The sequence below is a fragment of the Amphiprion ocellaris genome, chromosome 3 (assembly GCF_022539595.1).
Source record: "Amphiprion ocellaris isolate individual 3 ecotype Okinawa chromosome 3, ASM2253959v1, whole genome shotgun sequence".
NCBI lineage: Eukaryota > Metazoa > Chordata > Actinopteri > Pomacentridae > Amphiprion > Amphiprion ocellaris.
The window spans coordinates 38,211,511-38,234,556 of record NC_072768.1 but is presented as its reverse complement, the minus strand read 5'-3'; the positions used below and the strand labels follow the sequence as shown (position 1 = coordinate 38,234,556).

The 23,046-nt window shown below is 34.2% G+C and overlaps 1 protein-coding gene across 2 annotated transcripts; it reads right to left on the bottom strand.

Annotated features, from left to right (window-relative positions):
- Positions 1–3,449: 3,449 nt before the first annotated feature.
- exoc3l1 (exocyst complex component 3-like 1) lies at positions 3,450–22,686 on the bottom strand. 2 transcript variants are annotated; one of them, XM_055009488.1, is made up of 16 exons: positions 22,397–22,686; positions 17,503–17,678; positions 16,151–16,370; positions 14,905–15,117; positions 13,405–13,598; positions 12,772–12,990; positions 12,481–12,551; positions 10,658–10,775; positions 10,348–10,473; positions 9,910–10,010; positions 8,775–8,891; positions 8,373–8,643; positions 7,058–7,213; positions 5,886–6,019; positions 4,527–4,749; positions 3,450–4,410 (listed from the first exon to the last, which is right to left on the bottom strand). In XM_055009488.1, exons 1-15 carry the CDS (start codon positions 22,437–22,439, stop codon positions 4,563–4,565), a joined length of 2,346 nt encoding a protein of 781 aa, XP_054865463.1. In that variant the 5' UTR covers positions 22,440–22,686; the 3' UTR covers positions 3,450–4,410; positions 4,527–4,562. The 2 variants fall into 2 exon arrangements, with proteins under 2 accessions (XP_054865463.1, XP_023117517.1); XM_023261749.3 differs by having other exon boundaries at positions 3,450–4,749.
- Positions 22,687–23,046: the final 360 nt, after the last annotated feature.

Below are 23,046 nucleotides of genomic sequence, written 5' to 3'. Positions count from 1 at the left end.
ATTCCGGGTCACATGACCGGATACGTGGTCGACTTCTGTAAACTTCATGTATTTTAGTTTTTATTAAATCAATCAATCAATCAATAAATAGGACATTAAATAAAAAAAAAAAATAAGAAATTAAAAATACATTGTGATAAAAAATTACAATATAAAATAAAAAATGACATTATAAAAAAATAAAAACAATGTCAATAAATAAGTGTTTATTTGGGGAAAAAATGCCACAACAAACAACATGTGACTTTTTTAGGATAGCTTTTGAAATAAATGCATATCATGCAAATAATAAATTCTTCTTATAATAGTAAGTTAAATTTAAATAATCAAAATATTATTTTTATATATATATATATATATATATATATATATATATATATATATATATATATATATATATATATATATATAAATGCTCTGAGCAAAGGAGATTTTACCACGTAACTCGGACGGGGGACTCAACATGATCTGCAAAGGAATATCTGTTCTATTGGAATTATGGACTGAAGGAGTGCTCTTTCTGCACTGTTTGAGGATTACGAAAGACTGATCTAAAAATAACGCTGACTGAAGGAATATAACTGAACTCTATTATTTCCAAAGGATTAACACCAGAATGGATTAACAAAGTTTTTACTTGCCCAAAGAACAAAAATGGATACAAGCAGATCTAAATGGGGACTGAACTCTCTCTCCACCTCCTCCCTGGAGCAGAGCCCAGCTGGGCGTCGGTCTTCAGGTGAGCAGCCAGGTGAGGCCACACCGTCTGCTCTCCCCCTCCAAATTACATAGTCTGGGTGATTATTGCTCTTCTTAGATAAAAGCATAGTTCCAGTTAGGGGTCATATTAGAGGATTGTTATAGAAATTAATGTTTAATTGGTTGTCTGATGATTTATGGGCTATTGCTATTTTCCTGCTGAAATTTTCTAATAAAGCTTTTATCCTGCAATTAAAGTTAATAGATTGGAAATTCTATTTAATTTTATCATGATGATGAATTAATCACATATATCTTCTCAGTTTGTAAAAAGTCAGGTTATTGTGTGCATTACATCTAAAACTGGTTCTGTCAGGTTACCTAGTCGTTGGGGCCGAGGGTGGCCTTTTTTAAACTTATCCTTGGGGTTATCCATTCCTTAACCTCTAAATTTAAACCTAGCAACTTACCAAGTGCAGAATCCGATGAGAGAAAAGCTGCCGTTAACAGACGTGACTGGTAATTAATTTGACCATTGGAAAGTGGCTACTCAGTTGAGTTAGTTATCAGAGGAAGCAGGATAGGCGTCTGGATGGAGGCAGTTAGAAGCTAGGTGAATTTTCTCACTTACCAGCTTAAACGTTCCTCAGACCCCATCTGGGTTGTACCATATGGGCTACGGGAACCGGACCCGTTAGATGGAGAGCTGGTCCAGTAATCCTCTGATAGTTAATTAATTAATTTGATTGATTTAGGAGGTTACTGGCCCTAGGATTCGACTATATATATATATATATATATATATATATATATATATATATATATATATATATATATATATATAAAAAAATAAATTATTAAAATCATTGCTAGCAGTAATAATATATAAAATACATTATTTATATTAAATAATGTATACATTAACTTCCATAATTATTATATACAATGTATCTATAATCTTGTTGCATCTTTTTAAAATAATGTATTTATTTGGCACCATCATATTTGATTTAAAAACAAATCAAAGTTTTCTTAAATTCTATCAAAATCGACTGAAAAACACAATTTATCAATTCATTGTTTTTGTTTCTTATTTATAATTTATTTATTTATTTAATATTAAAATCTTTCAAGCTGTATAAAATCTACCACATTAAGTTTTCTAATTATAACAGTATTAATATGAAAAGCAATAAAATCCGAAACAACACAAAGTTTATTTCATAAAGAATTTATTTCAGTATTTATGGAACGAAGTTTAAGTTGTACTTCAGGGATAAACCAAAAAACATCATGTTAAATGAAAATCACACACATAAATACAATAAATACATTTTTGAAAATCATTCAAAACATTCATAAAAAAGGAAAATATTGAATAAAATAAATGAAGAGTTGAGATTTTAAATATTTTTGAGGAATTAATTAGCAGCCAAAGTTCTTCAGAATATTCACCGTCCAGAAGAACCTCAAAGGAAAACAAGTTTTAGTTCAGAATGTTGTGAATCTGATTCAATCTAATGACAGTTTATTTTCAGTTAATATCATTTAATTAATTTATTTATGTCATTTTATTAATTTCTTAACACTTTGGGGTTCCACAAACATCAGTACAGTGATGCTATAAATAGTTTTTGTTTGTTTTCCTATAAATAAACAATAACTCTAGGACTGTGCATGACATAAATGTTGCATCATGGACACAAATTGACTTCTCTTTTTAAAATCCTAGTTTAGTGAAGACAGTTTTATTTATTTAATCCATCACAAACCTGTAGAGCAACACTGCCTAACTTTACACAATCAAATTAGAGGTGAAAACTCCCATAAAAGAACTTTTAACAGGGAAAAAAGCAAATAAAAAGCACATTAACTCTGATATATTTGGTCCATGCAGGTAGTTTATGTGTTATTTATTGAAGGTTTGAGATATTAGCTGCTGAAAACTCAGGTTTTATTCAAAATGTTCAAAGAGTTCTTTAAATAAAAACAGTAAATTGACACTTTAAAGCGATATTATGTAGTTTTTTAACAGAGCAAAAACACAATTACCTCTTAAAAATGAACAAATAGTCTGTTTATTCATTTTTTTACTGCTGTTAAATTAAAAATTTAGTTCTTATTAAAAATTTAGTTCTTATTAATAAAAATCCCATCACATTCACTGTATATAAGCTCACTTTAAAGCTGCATCACTCTGTTTGGTAATAAAACACTCAAATATTAACTGAACTCATTATTTTTTACTGGATTTTAAATTTTGTGAAATTAATTTGGACATTCAGCTGGAAAAAAACAAAACAGGAAGTAAATAAACATGAATAAACGTCAATAAATCTGCTCAGAAATTACAGGAAAAAAGAAAGTTGCCTGAGATTTATCACATTTTTAAATTTTCTTCAGCACAAACAGGAGCTGCTGACAGATAATTCAGATACTTTTATTGTGAAAAACTGGATAGCTATAAAGAAATAGAGGCCAAACAGAGCAGCAGCGTTTATCTAGAGCTGACGTTAAAACAGAACTTTTTCTTTCATATTTTAATTACTATAAATGTTCCCAAACAGGCCTGTATGTTATAGAATTGACAAAAAAGAGGGAAAGAAAATCCTCCTGCAGAAAAATGTACTGAATAAAAAGTGACTCACATGCGCTGCAGCCTGGATTAAACCTCTAAACGCTCTTTTAAAAAACATCAATAAAATTACAACATTTATCAAAGCCAGAAACTGCCAAAATTGTTTTAAAAAAAAAAAAAAAAAAGATTTCATGTGTGATGAACTATTCCATCTGGGAAAACAACTAAATCTATTCCATTAAAATCACTTTATTCTACATGTTCTCATTCAAAAATTCGCCAAAAATTAACCATTAGCACGAATTAGATTCTGTAAAAAATACAAAATTCTCCTCCTCCTGATGCAACTGAGAAGCCAACAATGACTCAGCTGTGACCAACAATCTTGTGACAAAAATTCTGAGAGTTTTCAGGTTGCAGCTCGGCTCAGAAACAGTGAACAGAGAAGCCAGTTGTTGGAGATACATTCAGCATGGAGAAACATCTTTCTAGAGTTTGTAGAAGCTGTAAAAATGTAAATAGTTGAATATCTATAGCATGTGGAGCCCTCTTTTTTTCTAATAACATAATAATAATCAAATAAATTCAATATTTTAGTGTTTTTAAATGTCATTCTCACTTTTTTCATGCTCCAAAAACCACATTTCTGAGTTCATTGTGTTTCCATAGAGCTGCAGGACTTTATAATGCAGTGAAAAATGAACCTACAGCGAAGAAAAATGAGACAAAAACACCCAGAAACTGCTGCTTGGACTTCAGAGGGTTGGATTTTTGAATCTTGTGAAGCAAGAAATGACAAAATTGACAGGAAAATGTGCTAATTTCTGATGTTATCTTTTGTAATCTGTTGATCTGTTTGGAAATGTATTTAATTTTTCACTCAGATGGTTAAAAGAGTGTTTAAAGGCCTCAGAAAAGCTGGAAGATAAAACACAAAAAAGATATAAACCCAAAATGTGTGAGATTCACTTTGAGGTGAGAGGTTAATAATTTTAGAAGCTCTAGAAGGGTTTAAATATCACAAATTATTGAGAATGTGACAAAAATTTTACTTTTTGGGGTTTCAAGGGTTAAATAAAATCACTTTACTTTTTACAGATGTGATGAATTTCTGTTTTTCTCGGTGTTTAAATCTGTTGAGACAGAGAGAAAAAAATAATTTAAAGAAGCTCAGACCTGAACCAGCAAGTCACTGATCCCTGGTGAGCAGAGATCAGTCAATAAATGTATTGATCGCCGGATCAATAACCTGAGCAGGAAGCCTGGTATCTACAGTAAACTGGCTCTAAGCACACTTGGCGGTGGGCAGGCAGAAGGCCATGCTGGACGGAGGAACCAGGATGTCGCTGAAGATGGGTCGGTACCCGGCCGGCAGAGGGGGGGCGCTCTGCTCCAGGAGGTCCAGGACTGAACCTCGGACGTCTCTGGAGACGTCTCCACGGACGTCCAGCAGGACGGAGACGTGTTCCTCACTGAGAACATGCAGAGTTAAAGTTTACATCAGTCATAAAACACCAGATATAAAGACTCAAACTGTTCATCTGCAATATTGTTCTGCTTTTTCACTTTAACTTCAGACCTTATTCATGTTTCCTCCTCTTAAATTTGTGAGTTTTTTTTCTTTTAAATTCTCCACTTAAAATCTAAGAAAGCAAATACATATACATATATATATATATATATATATATATATATAAAAAAAAAAATACACACACATATATGTGTGTGTGTGTGTGTATATATATATAATATACATACATTTATATGTATATATATATATATATATATATATATATATATATATATATACATTTATAACGTCATTTTTTATTTCATATCACAGGTCTTTCATAATATTACAATTAATTTCATACTGTGATGTTAATGTCAAATTAATTTTTTTTATTCCATAATGGCGCTAATTTAATTTTATTACAGAATATTTGAATCATTTTTACTGTTTTTTATTCCATAATGCCTTTCGTCACATTATTCTGATTACACAATGTGCTTTAATTTTGTTTAATGTTGAACGGCTTGAAATAATAATAAACCACCAGATATTAAAGTAAATCCATATCAGATCACACACACTCACATGTTATTAGACATACAGTGGTGGAAAAAAGTTTCCGGATACCCTTGAAATTTTACACAATCTCAAATATTATCATTTTTCATCATATATTTTTTTTGTGGAAAAAATATTTTTGGTCTTTCAGAAGGTGCAGCTGCATTAGACAGACACAAAGAAATACAAATGATAGTTTTTTGCTTATTGTTTACAAGAAAAACAAACAAGACTAAATTCTATCAAAATTTCTTATTTTTATGGAACCAATCATTTTCAATATTTGTATGGCTTTTTTAGGATTTGTTTAGCATTTTGGCTGTGATTCTTAATGCAATATTTCACAACTGTATGGGGCGTCCCAGAACTTTTTTCCACCACTGTGTTATTATGCAGATCATGCAGCCACTTCCTCTCCTAACTTAAACTAAATATGTCATGTGTGGAAACTCTTACTTATTTTATTTTTACAGATACAACAGCAACTTGTTTCACACTAAGTCACTCAAGGCAGGAGGGCTGAACAGGTGTGCTTACCTGATATCAGGATATTTCGCTGCCAGTCCCGATACTTCCAGCGTCAACATGTTTGGGTCTTTGAGTCGGATGAAGTCGGCGATGACAGGAAGTAAAGCTAAAGGATTCACCTCAGGAATCGAACCTTCAGCTTCCTGTCAGACAGAAAACTGACTTTAAATCAGAAAGAAACCAGAAGTTCTGACTGGAGCTGGAAGTTTAGAGATTGTAGGAAAATGAGAGACTAAAACTCTCCAGTAAAATACATAACATTAGTACAATAACAATGCATAAAAATAGAAAATTATTTCCTAATGTCCAGCACAGAGCTCCAAACCATTCAATGTTACATTTAAAAAATATGAATGAAACCCTTTATATAACTGGTCAAAATTGAAGATAAAATTATTTAAACTTATTATTAAATTAGATAATTTCATGCATTTAATGTCAGTTACTTTTGTTTTTCACTTTACTTATATAATAACAGATTATTTTTCAAAATGTTCAATTTCAGAGGCTGTGTATTTTGTCGTGATGTTTTCAAAATAACATATATACAATTATTTTTAAATATTTTAAATATTTTTATTTCTAATGTCACATTTTTTATTTTACCATATCATTTTATCATTTATAATTTTCAGTTTTTTTATTTCATTCTAGAATTTTTATTCCATAATGCCACTATTTAAATTTTATATATGTAATGCTTTTTTTCTTAATAACAAAACATTTTAAATTCTTTAATGCCACGTTTTGTATTTTAAAATGCCTGTTTTTTTTACATTTTAATAGCAACATTTTAAAAATGTATGTCATTTTTTATACATATTTTTTCTTTTTATCTTATATTTTTATTTCATACTGCTACTTTTTTTATGTAAGAATGTTTCTTGTTTAGATTTAAACAATATTTTTCTATTTCATGTCACTTTTTAAATTTCAAAATGTCCTTTTTTCATTTTATGATGTAGTTTTTTCCCCATTATGTTGGTTTTCATGTGGCTATTTAATAATGTGTTATTATTATTTGTTATTGAACACTTTGAGTCTCTGTGGTTGTAAACTAGTTGATACTTTACTGTAAAATCAGCTTGTAGGAAAACACCAGGATACTATGAAGTGGTGTAATGGACTTTTGTGAATGATTCCAGGAAGAGTAAGCAGTATTTTCTCCTCCACATCCTCACCAGACTGTGGAAGATTTCTCTGAACAGCTGCTCGTCCTGCAACATCTGCTGAGCCAGCTGTTTCCTCTCGTCGGTGCTGCGACACACAAACTTTTTCTGCATCAGAGCTCGAACGTATTCAACCACCGTGAGCCACTGAGCTTCTTCCTGCAGACGCTGGACAGCAAAAAATACAAGAACCAATCAACAATATTACAGATGAGTCCATACAGTTTTCTATGTTATTTGTCTGATTTTGAAGGTTTATTCTCAACGTGTGGCTGTTTCGTAAGTCAGAGAGGCTGAAAACGTTCACATCATCATCACAAACTTCAGACAATATGTCGTTTAGTCTGTTGTGCATCAACACTGGGTTAATATAATGTTAATTCGAAATATTAAACATCAAAACTTCTGGTTAGAGATGCGAGGATTGTTAAAATAACATTCTGGATACCAGACAAGCGGGAATGAAAGCATATTTCTTTCTATTGTATTTGGTTATTTATCCGTCTTTTCAATTTATTTCTGTAGTTTGAGTTGATCTTGAACAATCCTATTCCTGGTTCAAGCCAAAGACACATGATTGTTTCTGCCGCTAGGCCTTAAAAACGCTTCCTTTGTTGATCGTGGCTTGAGTTAATATATAGATGGAGGTCATGAACCGCCACAAATGTCTTTGTCATGGTGTCTGTTGCTAGCAGTATGAGTCACGATTTTAGTAGTGATAGAAATTTTTGCGTTTCTTCCCCACTGGAAAAAAAAAGATGAAAATTTGAGACGTCTGTCGTCCTGTGTCCTTGTAGTTTTTTCAGCTCACGTACACACAGTGCTGGCCTCAAATGCAGTTTTAATATAAGCCACAAGTATACAAAAACAGCAACTTAGTTGATTCTGGATTGATTTAACTTGTGTGCTCATCCCCGTTGCTAGCTAAACTCCCACAATGCTCTCTGCTTTAACATGAACTGTAGTCTGAGTGACGCCTCCTCTGGTCTCTACAGTATTAAACAGTAAGAGGCTCCACCTGGTGGAACAACCAGGTACTGCAGCTGATCATGCATTAAGTGGGTATTATCTGGGACGATGGTATCAGATCAGAACTCAGTATAAATGGATACTAAATATTGAATAACTGAGATTCAACAGGGGGAAACAAACAACTTGACGTCCCTAATATTAGCTGAACAATAATTTATGCAGTTTTTAGAGAAATATTCAGTGTGAGGAATAATCCCATCTTTGCTGGCATCATTTATAAACTCTCACCAGGTTTCATCAATCATTGACTCTGTTCAGTTTGTCTGAATCAGGTCCTACAGAGTGATCCTGGTACCTGTCGACACGGCGGTCGGACTCTCCCGTACAGCTCCAGGTGATGCTCCAGAACCCGGCAGAGTTTGGGTGTCGGGTCTCCCTGGACCAGCCAGGGTCGGGTCAGCAGGCCGGGCAGGAAGGGCTGGAGGTTCAGCAGCAGCTGATCCATGACCAGGCGACAGGCCCGACGAACCGCCCGGTCCAGAGCCGCCAGGGGGTTGGGAGGAGTTCTGGAGAACCGACCGGCCGACCGGGACGACTGCTGCTGCTGGAGGCTCTCTGTGGACTTTCTGGACCGACACAAGAGACACTGAGCTTCTGTAAACCTGCTACATAACCTGATCTCAGTCAGTGAGGAGTTAAACAGTCTGAGTCCCGATGTTGGACAGCTTTAAAGAACCAGAACTCCTCCAGAACCTACTTGAGGATGATGCAGTTACTGATGGAGGCCAGCAGATAGTGGAGGTAGAACTTGCTTTTGCTGTTGTTTGGATCCCTGCGATGCTCCTTCCCAAACTCCACCAGAGCTTCCCGAAACCTGGAGGTCAAAGGAAGACAATGATTATCTTTTGAGCTTTCCCTTTATGACACCTGTGTGATTACAGAAACTAAGGATCGAGATTAGATTCTTGCTCAATTAATTCAAAATTGTCAAGAATTTGAAGCAAATTTTTTGAAATGTCCCCAAAAAATTTAAACAAAACAAAACAAAAGAAACAGAAAATGTCAGTTAGGCTTGTTTTAATCAGCTGCTTCAGAGCAAATAAACTAGTCTGTGTAGTTTTGTCAGAAGGTGGCGCTATAGTAATAAACACAGTAGAGGAAGCTTGTAAAAGAAGAAAAAAACAAACAAAATTTTATCCATCTACAGAGAAAAACAAGGCGAAATCTTCAGGAATTGCTTTAAATCTATGAAGTTATAATTATTATTTCAGAAAAACTCCTAAAACACAGGTAAATTTATGTTGTTTTTCTTTTTTTTTTTTTTTTTAGAAAATAATGGAAGTTTTGTCAAATTTTTCCATTTCTATTTAGTTTTTTCTTAATACATTAGTCCAGTGAGATATTTTGAGTGTATTTGTTTTGTAATATTTATTTTTATCCGATTTGAAATCGAAAAACATGTATCTGGACAAGTTTTATATGTTTTTACTTCATTATTTATGATCGTTAACATTTCTTTTATTTATTATAGGCTCCGTTTTGTGCAGTTATGGATCCATAAGTTGCATTTTTGTCATCTTATTCTTAAATGTATAAATCTTAAATGTTTTCTATTTTAATCTCAGAGACTTTTCATGTTTTCTGCTCTTAAATTTGTGCGTTTTAATGCACATAAAGCCACATTATGGTAACATGGCTGATTAAAAAGCAAGCGTGCGAAAGAAGAACTGAAGAGGATCCAGGATAGATCCTCGTGGAACTCCGCAGCTACAAAAAGTCAACAAAAACTGAAACTCAGCTTTCACCGGGCGGCTTTTCATGTCTGGAAGTGGAGATAAACAGACGGTAAATCATCTGAGAATCCAGCAGAAGGTCGGTAGACAAACACTCACCTGTTCAGGAGGTTTTCCATCTCGTACAGACCCATCTGGATCGTCTGATCTCTCAGAGACGTTCCGATCATCAGGGCCACTCGGGCGTTCTCCTCCAGCATCTAAAATATACAGAAAATAAAACACTTTACAGCTGGAAAAATCCACTAGAAGCAGGGAGTGTTTCATGCTAATGAAATTAAATAATAATGTCATTAAAACAGTGTTTCTGGGGTGTGAAGGAGGAGGAGGTTGATTACTGTGATTATATCCTAATTTAATGAGATTTGTGGCTTTTAAAATGAATCTACAGGATCTTTCATCCTGGCAGCTTTTATATTTACAGCATTAGAAAACTTAACTGTTTAACAGGTTTCAGCTTCAATATTTGTCATTAATGTTTGGAAAATCCACACACTGCTTGTGTATTTATTGTGTTTTTTTGTGCAGATTGTGGACCTGTGTGATGATGGTCGGCAGGCTGGTTTGGTAGAAACCTTCGTGGTCGGTATCCGGCTCCTGATCTCGCTGCCAGTCCTGCAGCTCCACCTGCAGAGCTTTATGCATCCATTCAGACACACTTTTCTGCAGCGGCAACGACAAAAACACAAATATTTGACACTTTTCTTCATAGTTTTTACCGTTTACATGTAGAAATATTATATTATATTATCACTGCAGTTACAAAAGCTGCACACTGAGGCTGGAAAACTCCCCAAACTGTGCAGAGTTTCTGTTAAATTTAGTGTAATCTTAAAAATTTACTCACCCGAACGCTCTGGACGTATTTGTTCTGCAGCAGCTCGAGTCCTTCGCTGGAGATTAAAGGTCCCAGATCTTCTCTCTCCATCTCAGCCACCAGCTCCGGGTGACCCATCATGTCCGGGCTGTAAAAACAACAACATCACATCTCTGTACAGCAACTTTAAGATGCTAAATTATCAATATAATGCAGCATTAGTGAAGGTGGTACATTTAAAAGAAAAAAAAGCTATTTAAGAGCAAAAAAACAAGAATATTTTCTAAAATTAAAGTGGAAAAACTCACAAATTAAGAGCAAAAAATATTAATATTGTCTGAAATCGAATTGGACAATTTCTGAGGAAAAAAAATATAAATTTAAAAGCAGATTTTTTGCTAAGATTAAAGTGGAAAATTGGATGTAAAAACTCAAATTTATGAGCAACAATCATGAGTATTTTCTGTAATTAAAGTGAAAAATATGTGAGAAAAACACAAACTTAAGAGTGAAGAAACAGAATATTCTCTAAACTTAAAATGGAAAATTTATGAGAAAAAACTCACCAATTTAAGGGGAAAAAAAGAATATTCTGAGATTAAAAATGAAATTTTGAGGTCATGAATATTTACTAAGACTAAACTGAAAAATGTGTGAGAAAAAAAATAATTCATGAGCAACAAACATGAATATTCTCTTAGTTAAAGTGGAATTTTAAGAGAAAAACTTACAAATTTAAGAGCAAAAAAAAGTAATTTATTCTCTGGATTTTGGTGGAAAATTCAAGAGAAAAAATGATTTCAAGAGCTTAAGTTTAAGAGTGAAAAAAGGAATGCTTTCTAAAATTAAAGCATAAAATCTCCGAGAAAAGCATACAAATTTAAGAGCAAAAAAAACTTTTACTCTCTGGATTTAAGTGGAAAGTTTAAGAGAAAAAAACAATTGTGAATATTGACTGAAATTAAAGTGGAAAATTTCTGACAAAAAAAAAATCTAATTTATGAGCAAAAACCATAAATATCATCTGGGATTGAAGAGGTAAATTACGAGGAAAAAGTCACACATTTATGAGCAACAAATGTCTAAAATAAAAACTCACAAATTTAGAAAAACAACAACAAATAATCTCTGGAACAAAGTTGAAAATATCAAGGAAAGAACAAAAGACAAATCTCTAAAAAAAAAGTTTTTTCTTCTTCCATTTTATCTTATAATCGTCTTGTGACACCCCTGGATACCTGGTAACCACTGACTTAACCTATAAAGTTGTGCTTTTTAACCAAAATTGCAGCTTGTTGTATACTGTGTACTGAATTTTCGATGACAACTTCATACCAAATAGTAAACGTGCTTCATTTGGTGGTAATTAAAGGAAGCAGGTGGAAAATATTGGAGAGAAAATATGTTTCAAAGCTAATCAACTGCATTTATAGTGAAACTAAAATGAGATTTCCAGGTTTTTGTTGATTTAAAATGAAGAAAGTCATGTGCAAACACAAATCTGGAGTCAGTTTATTCTGAAGTCAAAAAATCACATTATTCTTCATTTACATTACACAAACAGTTAAGAAGAACAAAAATATTACCCTTTACAAGCACAACTATTTTTCTGAGATTTAAGTGCAACTTACAGGAGTAAAAACTCACAAATTCAGGGTTTAAAAACATGAATATTGTCCGAGTTTAAAGTGGTGTAATGATGTACTCAGGGGATAATAAAGATAAAGATTACCTTCAGGTTACTGTGGTCAGTATGTTTGAATGTATAAATGTATATATGAAGCAGCAATGCCACATTTCCACTGTCTGAAAACACTTTTAAAATCCAGACTGTGTGCAGGTATGAAGCTCACCTGTTGTAAATGTGCAGCACCCAGTTAAGAACAGCAAAGATTTCTCCACTTTCCAGATCCCAGCTGCTCACCTGGAGCATAAATATGACTTAGAAGTGAACAACGAGGCAGTTATCAGTTTAAAAAGCCGACTAAAATCTTAATTAATCTACAAACTCCACTTGATGACCGTTACAGAGCAAACGACTGCTGACTAAAAGTCTAAAAACACCATATTTAGGGCAGATAGCTCTAAATATATGAGCAGAAAATGATGAAAATGCTATGATGAGTTCCAGTATTTCTATTTACCTGAGCCAGGTGTGTGTGCAGACAGCGGTGACTGGCCCTCAGGTAGGCTCCGGTCAGGTGATAATGTGGAGGAACACAGTGCTCCAGCAGGTGGCGCACCGTGGCCAGGTCGGCCATGATGCCGTGCTGCAGCGCCGACAGGTGACCGGCCAGACCTGGACCTCTGGTGTGAAGGTAGGAGACGCTCCGGAACCGAGCCGACACCGCCTCCTCCAAGACCTGAGCACCAGGAACGCTTTAATCCCAGGAATTATTCAAGTTTTATCTAAAGTTTTGCTGGTATTTGAGTCAGACTGTAGTATTTTAAATATCTATATTTGTAGTTTCTAGCCCTTTTCATGGTGCGCTAACTGTACTTTTTCAGTAAAACTAAAAATTTCCTCCATTTATCCACAAAGAAAGGGCAATTTGAAGCCACTTGAACCCTCTGAAAACCAATGAGCAGCTGTTGTCCCTGCCCACTTCAGGAAGAAAACTCTCTCTGGTTTAAACCAGAGACTGTCATCAGGATATCATGTCATTAAAATATCTTTTGATTTAATTTTTCTTTTATAAAATTTGAGATGGACTGACCCACTCTGGTTCTGTTCCTTCAGTCGTATCTGTTGAATCTGTGTTTTCTGAGGTTCTGACCTGGAAGAAACTGGCCCTCCAGCATCGAGGTCGTCCAGGAGGCAGCTGCCGTCCGTTGGTTCCTGATCTCTCCTCCAGCAGAACTCGGTCCAGAGCTTCTTCTCGCTCCACGATCCTGACGGCCGAGACGAACGGCGTCGGGTTCTGACGGGCTAAAGCCAGAGAGCTGCTGACCACGGCCCACAGCTCCTTGGCTGCAGGGATGAGGAGGATTACAGGGGATGTTCAGGCTGATTTATCGGAAATTTGTGGATTTTCAAAGTGGAAAATTTAGGAGAAATAAACACAAATGTATGAGCAAAAAACATGAATATTCACAGAAAGTTTTCAAGATTTTTGCTCATAAATTTGGGTGTTTTTACCTCAATTTTGTTGCTTCAGTCTCAGAGAATATTCATGTTTGTTGCTTGTAAATTTGTGTTTTTTCAAAGTGGAACCTTTACAAGAAAGAAACATAAATTTACGAGCAAAAAATAATAATATTGACAGAGGTTAAAGAAGTAAATTTTGTGTTTTTTTCTGGCTTTAGAAGTTTTTTCACTTTAATCTCAACAAAAAATAATATAATACCTTTTGTTATTAAAAATATTTTTATTTATATTATTTTTTATTTGATATTATTATAATATTATCAGTTTTTACCTCAATTCACTATTTTAATCTCAAATAATATTTATTTTCCTCATAAATTTGTGTTTTCTTCTCAGAAATTTTTCACTTTAATTGCATTAAATATTCACAATTTTTGCTCATAAATCTGTGAGTTTTTACCTCAAATTTGTCACATTAATTAGAGAATATTAAGAGAATAATATATAAGTTTTTCTCATAAAAGTTCCACTTTAATCTCAGATAATATTCGTGAAAATTTGTTTTTTTCTCAGAAAATTTTTACTCTAATCTCTGTTAATATTTACAGTTCTTGCTCATAAATCTGTGACTATTTACCTCAAATTTTCCACTTTAATCTTTTTATTAAAATGAAGTAAAAATTTTATCATTTTTACCTGAAACAACTTTTTTTCTCTTAAATTTTTAATTTCAATCTCAGACCATGTTCTTTTTTCTTTGCTCTTAAATTTCTAAGTTTTTCTCATAAATATTCCACTTTAATCTTGGAGAATATCCATGTTTTTGCTCATACATTTTATTTTTTTTCTCAGAAATCTTTCCCTGCAATCTCAGTAAATATTCACGATGTTTGCTCATAAATTTGGGATTTTTTACCTCAAATTTTTCTACTTTAACCTCTAGAGTATTCATGTTTGTTGCTAGTAAATTTGTGTTTTTTCACAGAAATCTTTCCCTTTAATCTCAGTAAATATTCACGACTGCTGCTCATGAATTTGTGTTTTTTTTTCTCTCAGACATTTTTCACAATAATGCCAGAAAATATTCACGTTTGTTGCTCTTAAATTTGTCAGTTAGAATTAAAAATGCCTAAGTTAATCTGAAATCACTGAATAAACCATAAATATGCGTCTCTGAGTCTGTCCTCACCCAGAGCGTCCACCAGCTGTCCGACTCCAGAGAAGTATTTGTCGACCAGCTGCTGATCTTCTGGACTCAGTTTGCTTCCAGTGGAGGCGGCGGCGCCGTGAAGCTGCCACAGGATGTCGTCCTGCCAGTGCTCCAGGTCCATGAGGCGGGCGTGGGCCTCCAGCAGCCGCCGGGACTCCACCAGACGCTCCGTCTCCAGAACCAGGCTACGGACTGTGGAGGACGGAGTTTCATTACCGGAACTGTCAGCTGTTTGTATCATAATAACATAACCTGATGCTGCTGTTTGAAGTTAAAGAGTTACAGAGTGAAGCTTCCACTTGAGTTTCCTGCAGATTTAAAGCTTATTTATTCCCAATTTGAGCAAATAGTGAAAGTCTAACAGTCCCACAGTGAGTACTTAAGTTTTTCAGCTCAAAATACTGCAAACATTGTTATTTTTACCAGTACTGTCCTGCTCTAAATGGGCTGCTTTGCTCTGAAAACCAACGAGCTGCAACTGTTCCCGCCCTCTTCAGGAAAAAAACTCTCTCTGCATCTGTGATTGACAGTTTGAACAAAGCAACTATTGGGTTGTTGAGCGTTAAAAGCACCTGGGTTGAATTTTTACATATTCAAAAAGCTGGGAGGGAAACTAGATTGTTTAGAAACATCAGAAATAAATCTTAACAGCTTTAAATTTTTTTATTATTATTATTAGTTTTTTTAACATGCTCAAGTTCATAAAAACACGAAAATGGATATTCATAATATTCAATGTAATTCGAGGATGTATTTTTCATTTAGTCATTGCAAGGTACGAACCTGAACAACGTCTTTTTAAGTTTATTTATTCTGAATATCAGTACAATATGCACACAGGAAGTGTCAGAATCAATCATACTAGACTGAGGATTTTACATTTAGTTAGAATAAATCACAGAGAAACTGTCATTTTAAAAACCTTTATTATCACTGATATTCAGAAAACAATGCCAGATCATCAGGGATGTTTTTATGTCACAATCTGTCTAATCAATTATTCTACTGCAAGAACTTTTAAGACTTTGTCAAGAATCTGCAGTGAGTTTTGTTTTATTTAGTCTACTACATGCCCTGGATAAACTGTAGTAAAATGTTCTGTTAATTAATCAAATTATGGTGGAATGTGAAGTGACATTATTACAAACAAAAGATGGGTTGAAATGATTTATTTTCCCTAGAAAAACCTACAGAAGATTTTCTAAATGAAAGGTAAACGTCTGACCTGAGTAAAGTCTGGGCAGGTTGCTGACGGCGGCCACCAGCTGTCGGTGCTGGACTGAAACTTCCCTCAGCCTCTCCAGAGATTTCACTCCCTCTAAGTTCTGGTCTGACTCCAGTCCTGCTTTCTTCAAGGCCTGAGAGACCTGGTTGAGTTCGGACCGAGCCTCCCGGAGCTGCTCCAGACCCCAGCCGACCCCCTCCAGGTAGGACTGGACCATGGACTGGAGGGAAACCATCATGATCAGCACCACTGTGGGTCTTCCTGAGGTTTTAGTTTTGTTTTTCTAACACATTCATGTGTGTTTTTTCCCTTTTCTGCATTAGTGTTAGTGAGTTTTTGTGATAAATTCATATTATACATTGCATATTTTCCAAAATTAATAAGTGAAAATAACTTTTTTCTTTGTTTTTGTTGTGATAAATCACTCTTACTTCCATTAAACATATTAATATGAATCAGTACTTTTAATTTTCATATTTCTGCATCATAACTGACGGATTAGTCTCGTGCCTGTTATATATATAGAAAAGATTAATTTAATATAAAATACATCCTAATACTATAAAATATGTTTTAACACTTCAAAATTTGTATTAACATGATAAAATACATCTTAGTACTAAAAAACAGCCTTGGTTTCATGTCCTTTTTCATTGACTTCCTGTTTTATTTTGAAATCACCTCTCCTTGTGTGTTATTACTTCTGTTCTTTATTTATTATTTGGTTCCGAATTAAATATGGACTCATTTCTTCATTTTATCTTATTTTTTATCCATTAACTTTACTCCTTAAAGCCATATTAACTCCATAAACCTGAAAACTTGCTAGCAGGTGAGACAGACTTGGAGTTGCAAACGTTCTTTAAAAATCGCGTTATTCCATGTGTTTCTTTTAAAAATTCAACAAAAATGAATGATTTTCAAAAATTTAACTCTGTAAAAAACTAAAAATTCTGCGCTTCCTGATCCAACTGAAAAACCACAAGAGACTGAGCTGTGACCAACAGTCATGTGACCAAAAATTCAGCTGAACTGCAGGCAGTGTTTCCACAAAGCAAAGAGGAAACAAGCATGAAATCAAATAAAAATATATGCAGTTAAATCCTTTGATAACTTGACAATTGTTCAGACCAACCACCTGCCAACATGCTGATATGAAAGTTTACCCAGAATGCACCTTTTTAAAGTTTTCTCTGCTGAATTATCAGAAAACAGAAACACATTTTTTGCTCATTTGATGTCTGCAGATTTAGTTTTGTTGGTTCGTTTGTTCTCCTGCACACTTCACTAAGTTTCCTGCATTTGGATCTTTTCCACTGAGCCCTGATCAGATGTGATTCTGGTGTTTTCACCTTCAGTCTGGTGTGGATCGACGTCGTCCTCTGGCTCTCTCTCTTCCGGTACTGGCTCAGCCTCTCCAGATGTTCGGGTCGACAGAAAACACCCGACGCCCACTTCAGGGCGGCGCCTCGGGCCAGACACTCGGCTCGCTCCACCTCCGGCCAAACCTCCACCGCCGAAACTGGACCTGACAGGAAGAAAACATTAAACAAGAGGCAGAAAATCACCTCATTCTACTGTAAGTGATGAAGAAACTTCACATAATATCATCAATACTGGACCTGAGAGGAAGAAAACATTAAACAAGAGGCAGAAAATCACCTCATTCTACTGTAAATGATGAAGAAATTTGACCTAATATCATCAATACTGGACCTGACAGGAAGAAAACACAAACAAAATTTATTTTGAAAAATGCCGCAGCAGCTTCATGTCTTTCAGAAAACTAGACGTTATTCTGAGTTTTATTTTAATCCTGATGAGACAAAACTAAACATGGAATGAAACTTTAAGTAGAAAACATCAGCGGAGGTTTGTTAGATTAGGTTTTGGAGGAATTTCTCTTCTACAACCAGCTCAGAAATGCTGTAATTATCCCAAATTTTCCACCAAATTAACTTTAACTTCATCACCAGCATTATTATTTCTGTTGCCACAGCAGCTCTGACTCCTAGAGACGTTTAGAGGAATAAAATCCAAAGTGCTGCCATAAGATTCATTCCCAGCTGGGAGGTGGACTGTCAGGAATGATTCATGACTTTTATCTTAAATCTGGTTCTCATTTACTAGAAAAATACATTCTGACTTTTATTTTCCTGTAGTTTTGTACAGAAAAAGTGAAAAAAATGCTGTTTAGTCAAGATTAAAAATGATGGAGAGCTTTTGAGAAGCTCATAATTACGAGGAAACATCATAATTATGAGATAATTGGACAGAAATTGGCAGCAGAATTTAGGCTTCTATAGAGTTTAATTTGGTGGATAAATCAGATTTGAGAGGTTTGTTAGAGTTTAAACTTTTTGTACCATTAGTGGAAAAACTTGGTCTTTATTTCAGAGGTTTTCTGACTGCAAAAGAGGCAAAACTAAGGTGAAATTTGCAGCTTTAAAAATATCAGAAAAGCTATTATCGTTTCCAAAATGGAGTTTAAACTCCATTGGTTTGACTTGAACTCTCTGAAATTCTAATTTTCTTTGATTCCTGCTGCAAATAAACCCTTATTCTGCTTCCAAAGAATCACAAATTTACAAAAAATGAGAAGAGAATCATCAGAGTTTTAGGTTATTTTCATTGCATCCAATGATCCACAGCAAAAAGGAAGTGGTAACGGCTAATTCTGCACTTTTATTTTTAGAAAAAGTATGAAAATACATATTTAAAAGATGTAGTAGTCCATAAAGTGGTTCAGTTAATACATGTCAACAATATATACAATAATAAAATAAAACAATATTAGGGTATGAAGTGAAGGTAGAATAAAATAAAAATGAATTAAAATATAAATGAAATAAAATAAAATAAAACAATATTAGGTTATGAAGTGAAAGTATTAAAAAATAAAATAAAATAAAAATAAAAACGAAAAAAAATAAAATAAAAACAAAATAATATTAGGGTATGAAGTGAAGGTAGAATAAAACAAAAATTAAATAAAATAAAAATAAAACAAAAATAATTTTAGGGTATAAAGTGAAGGTAGAATAAAACAAAAATAAAATAAAATAAAAATAAAACAAAAATAATTTTAGGGTATCAAGTGAAGGTAGAATAAAATAAAAATAAAGTTGAATAAAAATAATATTAGGGTATGAAGTGAAGTTAGAACAAAATATAAATGAAATAAAATAAAATAAAACAATATTAGACTATGGAGTGAAGGTAGAATAAAATAAAAATGAATTAAAATATAAATGAAATAAAATAAAATGAAATAAAATAAAATATAACAATATTAAGGTATGAGGTGAAAGTATTAAAAAACTAAAATAAAATAAAATTAGGGTATGAAGTGAAGGTAGAATAAAAATAAAATATAATAAAAATGAAATAAAAGAAAATTAAAATAATATATGGGTATGAAGTGAAAGCAGAATAAAACAAAATAAAATAAAAATGAAATAAAATAAAATAAAAATAATATTAGACTATGAAGTGTAGGTAGAACAAAATAAAAATGAAATAAAATAAATTAAAAATAAAATAATATTAAGGTATGAAGTGAAGGTAGAATAAAATTAAATAAAAAATGAAGTGAAATAAAATAAAATAAATAAATATATAATATAATACAGAAAAAAATCGACAGACTATTTGAGAGTTTTGTGTCCTGCTACACCGCTACCTTTCACATCTGGATTCTTGAGAATTTCCAGTTGTTGACAAACCTTGAGCTGGTGAAAATAAACATCTAGAACTATTTATTAGTCAGTTAGAACTGAAAAAGCTTCTTGGATTAAAGCTAAAACTCTCTTAAAGAACCCAAAACAAGTCAAGCTTCCTTTAACTGAAACATTTAGGATTAAATGAGGTGATGCTGAACCAGAACTGACAATAAATGACAATTATGCAACACAGAAGTCATAAATTACAACATAAATTCAACACCGTCACCCTTAAACAGCAGCACTGATTTAGCTGAATGTGGGTAAAACAGGAAGTGATGTCATGTGTCCGTCTGAATCAGGTCTTAATTGGGTTTAACTGGACAACGTTGTGGTCGGTGACTCAGCAGACAGAAATGTGCAGCGTCAGGACGAGTTTAAAGCTCAGAGATCAGGACAGACGCCAGAGAGGACAGGAAGAGTTCAGTCTGGAGGTATTTCAGAATAAAACCAACAGAGCAGCTTCTGTTTAGCAGCAGGTCATAAGATCTACTGACCGTCAGCAGGACAACAAATCACAGAGATACACACAACCCTCTACACTGTCTCTACACACTCAGTTTGTGTGTCTTTGTGGTCATTTTGTGTATTTTTGTGGTTGTTTTGTGTATTTTTCTGGTCATTTTGTGTCACTTTATAGTCAATTTGTGTCTCTTTATGATGAATTTTTGTATTTTTGTTGCCAGTTTGTGTATTTTTATGGTGATTTTGTGTCTCTTTATAGTCAATTTGTGTCTCTTTATGGTAATTTTGTGCATCTTTGTAGTCATTTTGTGGTTGCTTTATAGTGAATTTGTGTCTCTATGGTCATTTTGTATATTTTTGTTGTCATTTTGTATATCTTTATGGTCATTTTGTGTATTTTTATGATGATTCTGTGTATTTTTTACAGTCAATTTGTATGTTTTAATAGTAATTTTGTGTAGTTTTATGGCCATTTTGTGTCTCTTTATAGTCAATTTATGTCTCTATGATCATTTTGTGTATTTTTGTGGTCATTTTGTGCCTCTTTGTGGTCATTTTGTACCCCTTTGTGGTCATTTTGTGTATTTTTATGGCAATTTTGTGTATTTTTATGGTAATTTTGAAATAATAAATGAAAAGAAACAAATGTGTTTAGTACCGAGTTCCCTTAAAGTCACTGCAAAAACTTTGTGAGGATTAAGCATCAAATTCTTGACATTTTTGCTTGAAAACATTACACTGATTATCAAAATAGCTGCCTTTACTATTGAAATGAATCACATTTAATGCTATTGTCGTTGGTTTTAGAGGGAATGTTTTTGAAATCTCCAATCTAAAGTCAGAATATTTCAGTTTCTGCTGCACTGAAGCTCCTAAACTTCATGCTGGTGGAATCCTGAAACGCTGCACTGACCTCCAAAACAACAACACACTGATTTCTTCATTCTTCTTGGGACAGAAACTATTTCAGATTGCTTATATTTAAAGTTTGCTGATCTGTTTGGCGAGCAGCAGTGGAGAAAATCCAACAACGAGGTCCTCTTTAAGTTATACAACATGATGTTCATCTGGGATTTTTCCTAAATTTGATTCTTTAAGAGGTCACATAATGGAAATGTGCACATTTATACTCAACTGGAGAAAGTATATATGACTAAATTTCCATTATTTTCGATCTTTGTCTCTAAAATAATGGAAATTTACACTTTTATACACAACTGGAACGAGTATATATATGTGAAAATTTCCATTATTTTTGATTTTTGACTCTAAAATAATGGAAATTTACATTTTTATACATAACTGGAGCGAGTATATATATATATATGTGCAAATTTCCATTATTTTTGATTTTTGACTCTAAAATAATGGAAATTTTTGCTGGAGCAAGCTGTAGTTTAAGGATCCTTGTGCTGATATTCAAAGTCTGTTGCTCTTTTTGGTGAGAAAATCCCACCATGAGTTCCTTTTAGCAGCTGGAATGGAGCTTTTAGTTATACAACATGATCTTCATGTTGGGAGTTTTCCAAAACTGACTCCATTAAAGCTCAAATAATGGAAATTTGGACATATATACATAACTGTAGGAAGCATATATGTGAAAATTTCCATTATTTTTGGATTTTTGACTCTAAAATAATGGAAATTATCAATAGACAAGCTGGAGTTAAATATAAATGTGCAACTTTAATCTACTGATAAAGCTCCAGAAAGGCTGCTAAATGGAAGCATTTTCTCATCTTTTGGCATCTGAAGCCACCAGAGGACTTTAACTGATGGATTTTGAAGTGTTTTTCTGGTCACAGGGAGGATCGTCCATCAGGCTGAGGGAGGATGAAGCCGCCTGGCAGATGTTCAATATGTAATCAATAACTCACCCTACACCTGATTCCTTTCATTCATTTCAGAGCAGCTCGGCTTTTAAAGACTTTGCAGAAGAAGAAGTGGGTGTCGGCTGCTCAGCAGTGCTGTCAACAGGCAGGCAGGCCGTGCACGTGTGTGTGTGTGTGTGTGTGTGTGTGTGTGTGTGTGTGTGTGTGTGTGTGTGCGTGTGCGTTACCTTCTGGTTTGTCACCACCATTCTTCTGATCCACAGCTGACATTGAAGTTCAGGATTCGGCCGCTCGTCCTGAGACTCCTGTTCCCCGAGACGCCGACACTGCTGAGGGAGTCCAGAGGAGAGGAGGGTGAGGAGAGGTGAGCCGGAGGTGAGGAAGAAGGAGAAGGAGAAGGAGAAGAAAGGGTGGAGGAGAGAGGGCACAGATCCATTCTAGTGATCCCTCTTTCCCCTCACATACACTCTCTCTCCTGGACACATCCTCCGCCGAGAGGCCGGCAGGAAAGGGAGGGAAGCTGGAGGGGGAGGAGAGGCGAGAGGATAATGCTGGAGGAAGGGGGAGGAAGGGGGAGGAAGGGGGAGGAAGGGGGAGGAGATGTGGTGCGTTCAGGAGCCGCCGGAGAGCATGGTAAATTCTATTAGAAGCAGAAAATCAACAAAAACCGAAACGTAAAATTCAGTTCGTCCAAAATTACTCAACTGAAATGAAAATGACAAAAGCTTGGCCTAAAAGCGTTTGAAAGTGACTAAAAAAGTGTCCAAAATCATTTGAAAATTGTCCAAACTGAGCCAAAAAGTTACCAAAATGCCTCCAGTTTATGAAAATTGCCTCAGAAGGTTCCCAAGACGAGAACAAAGTTACCCAGAATGAT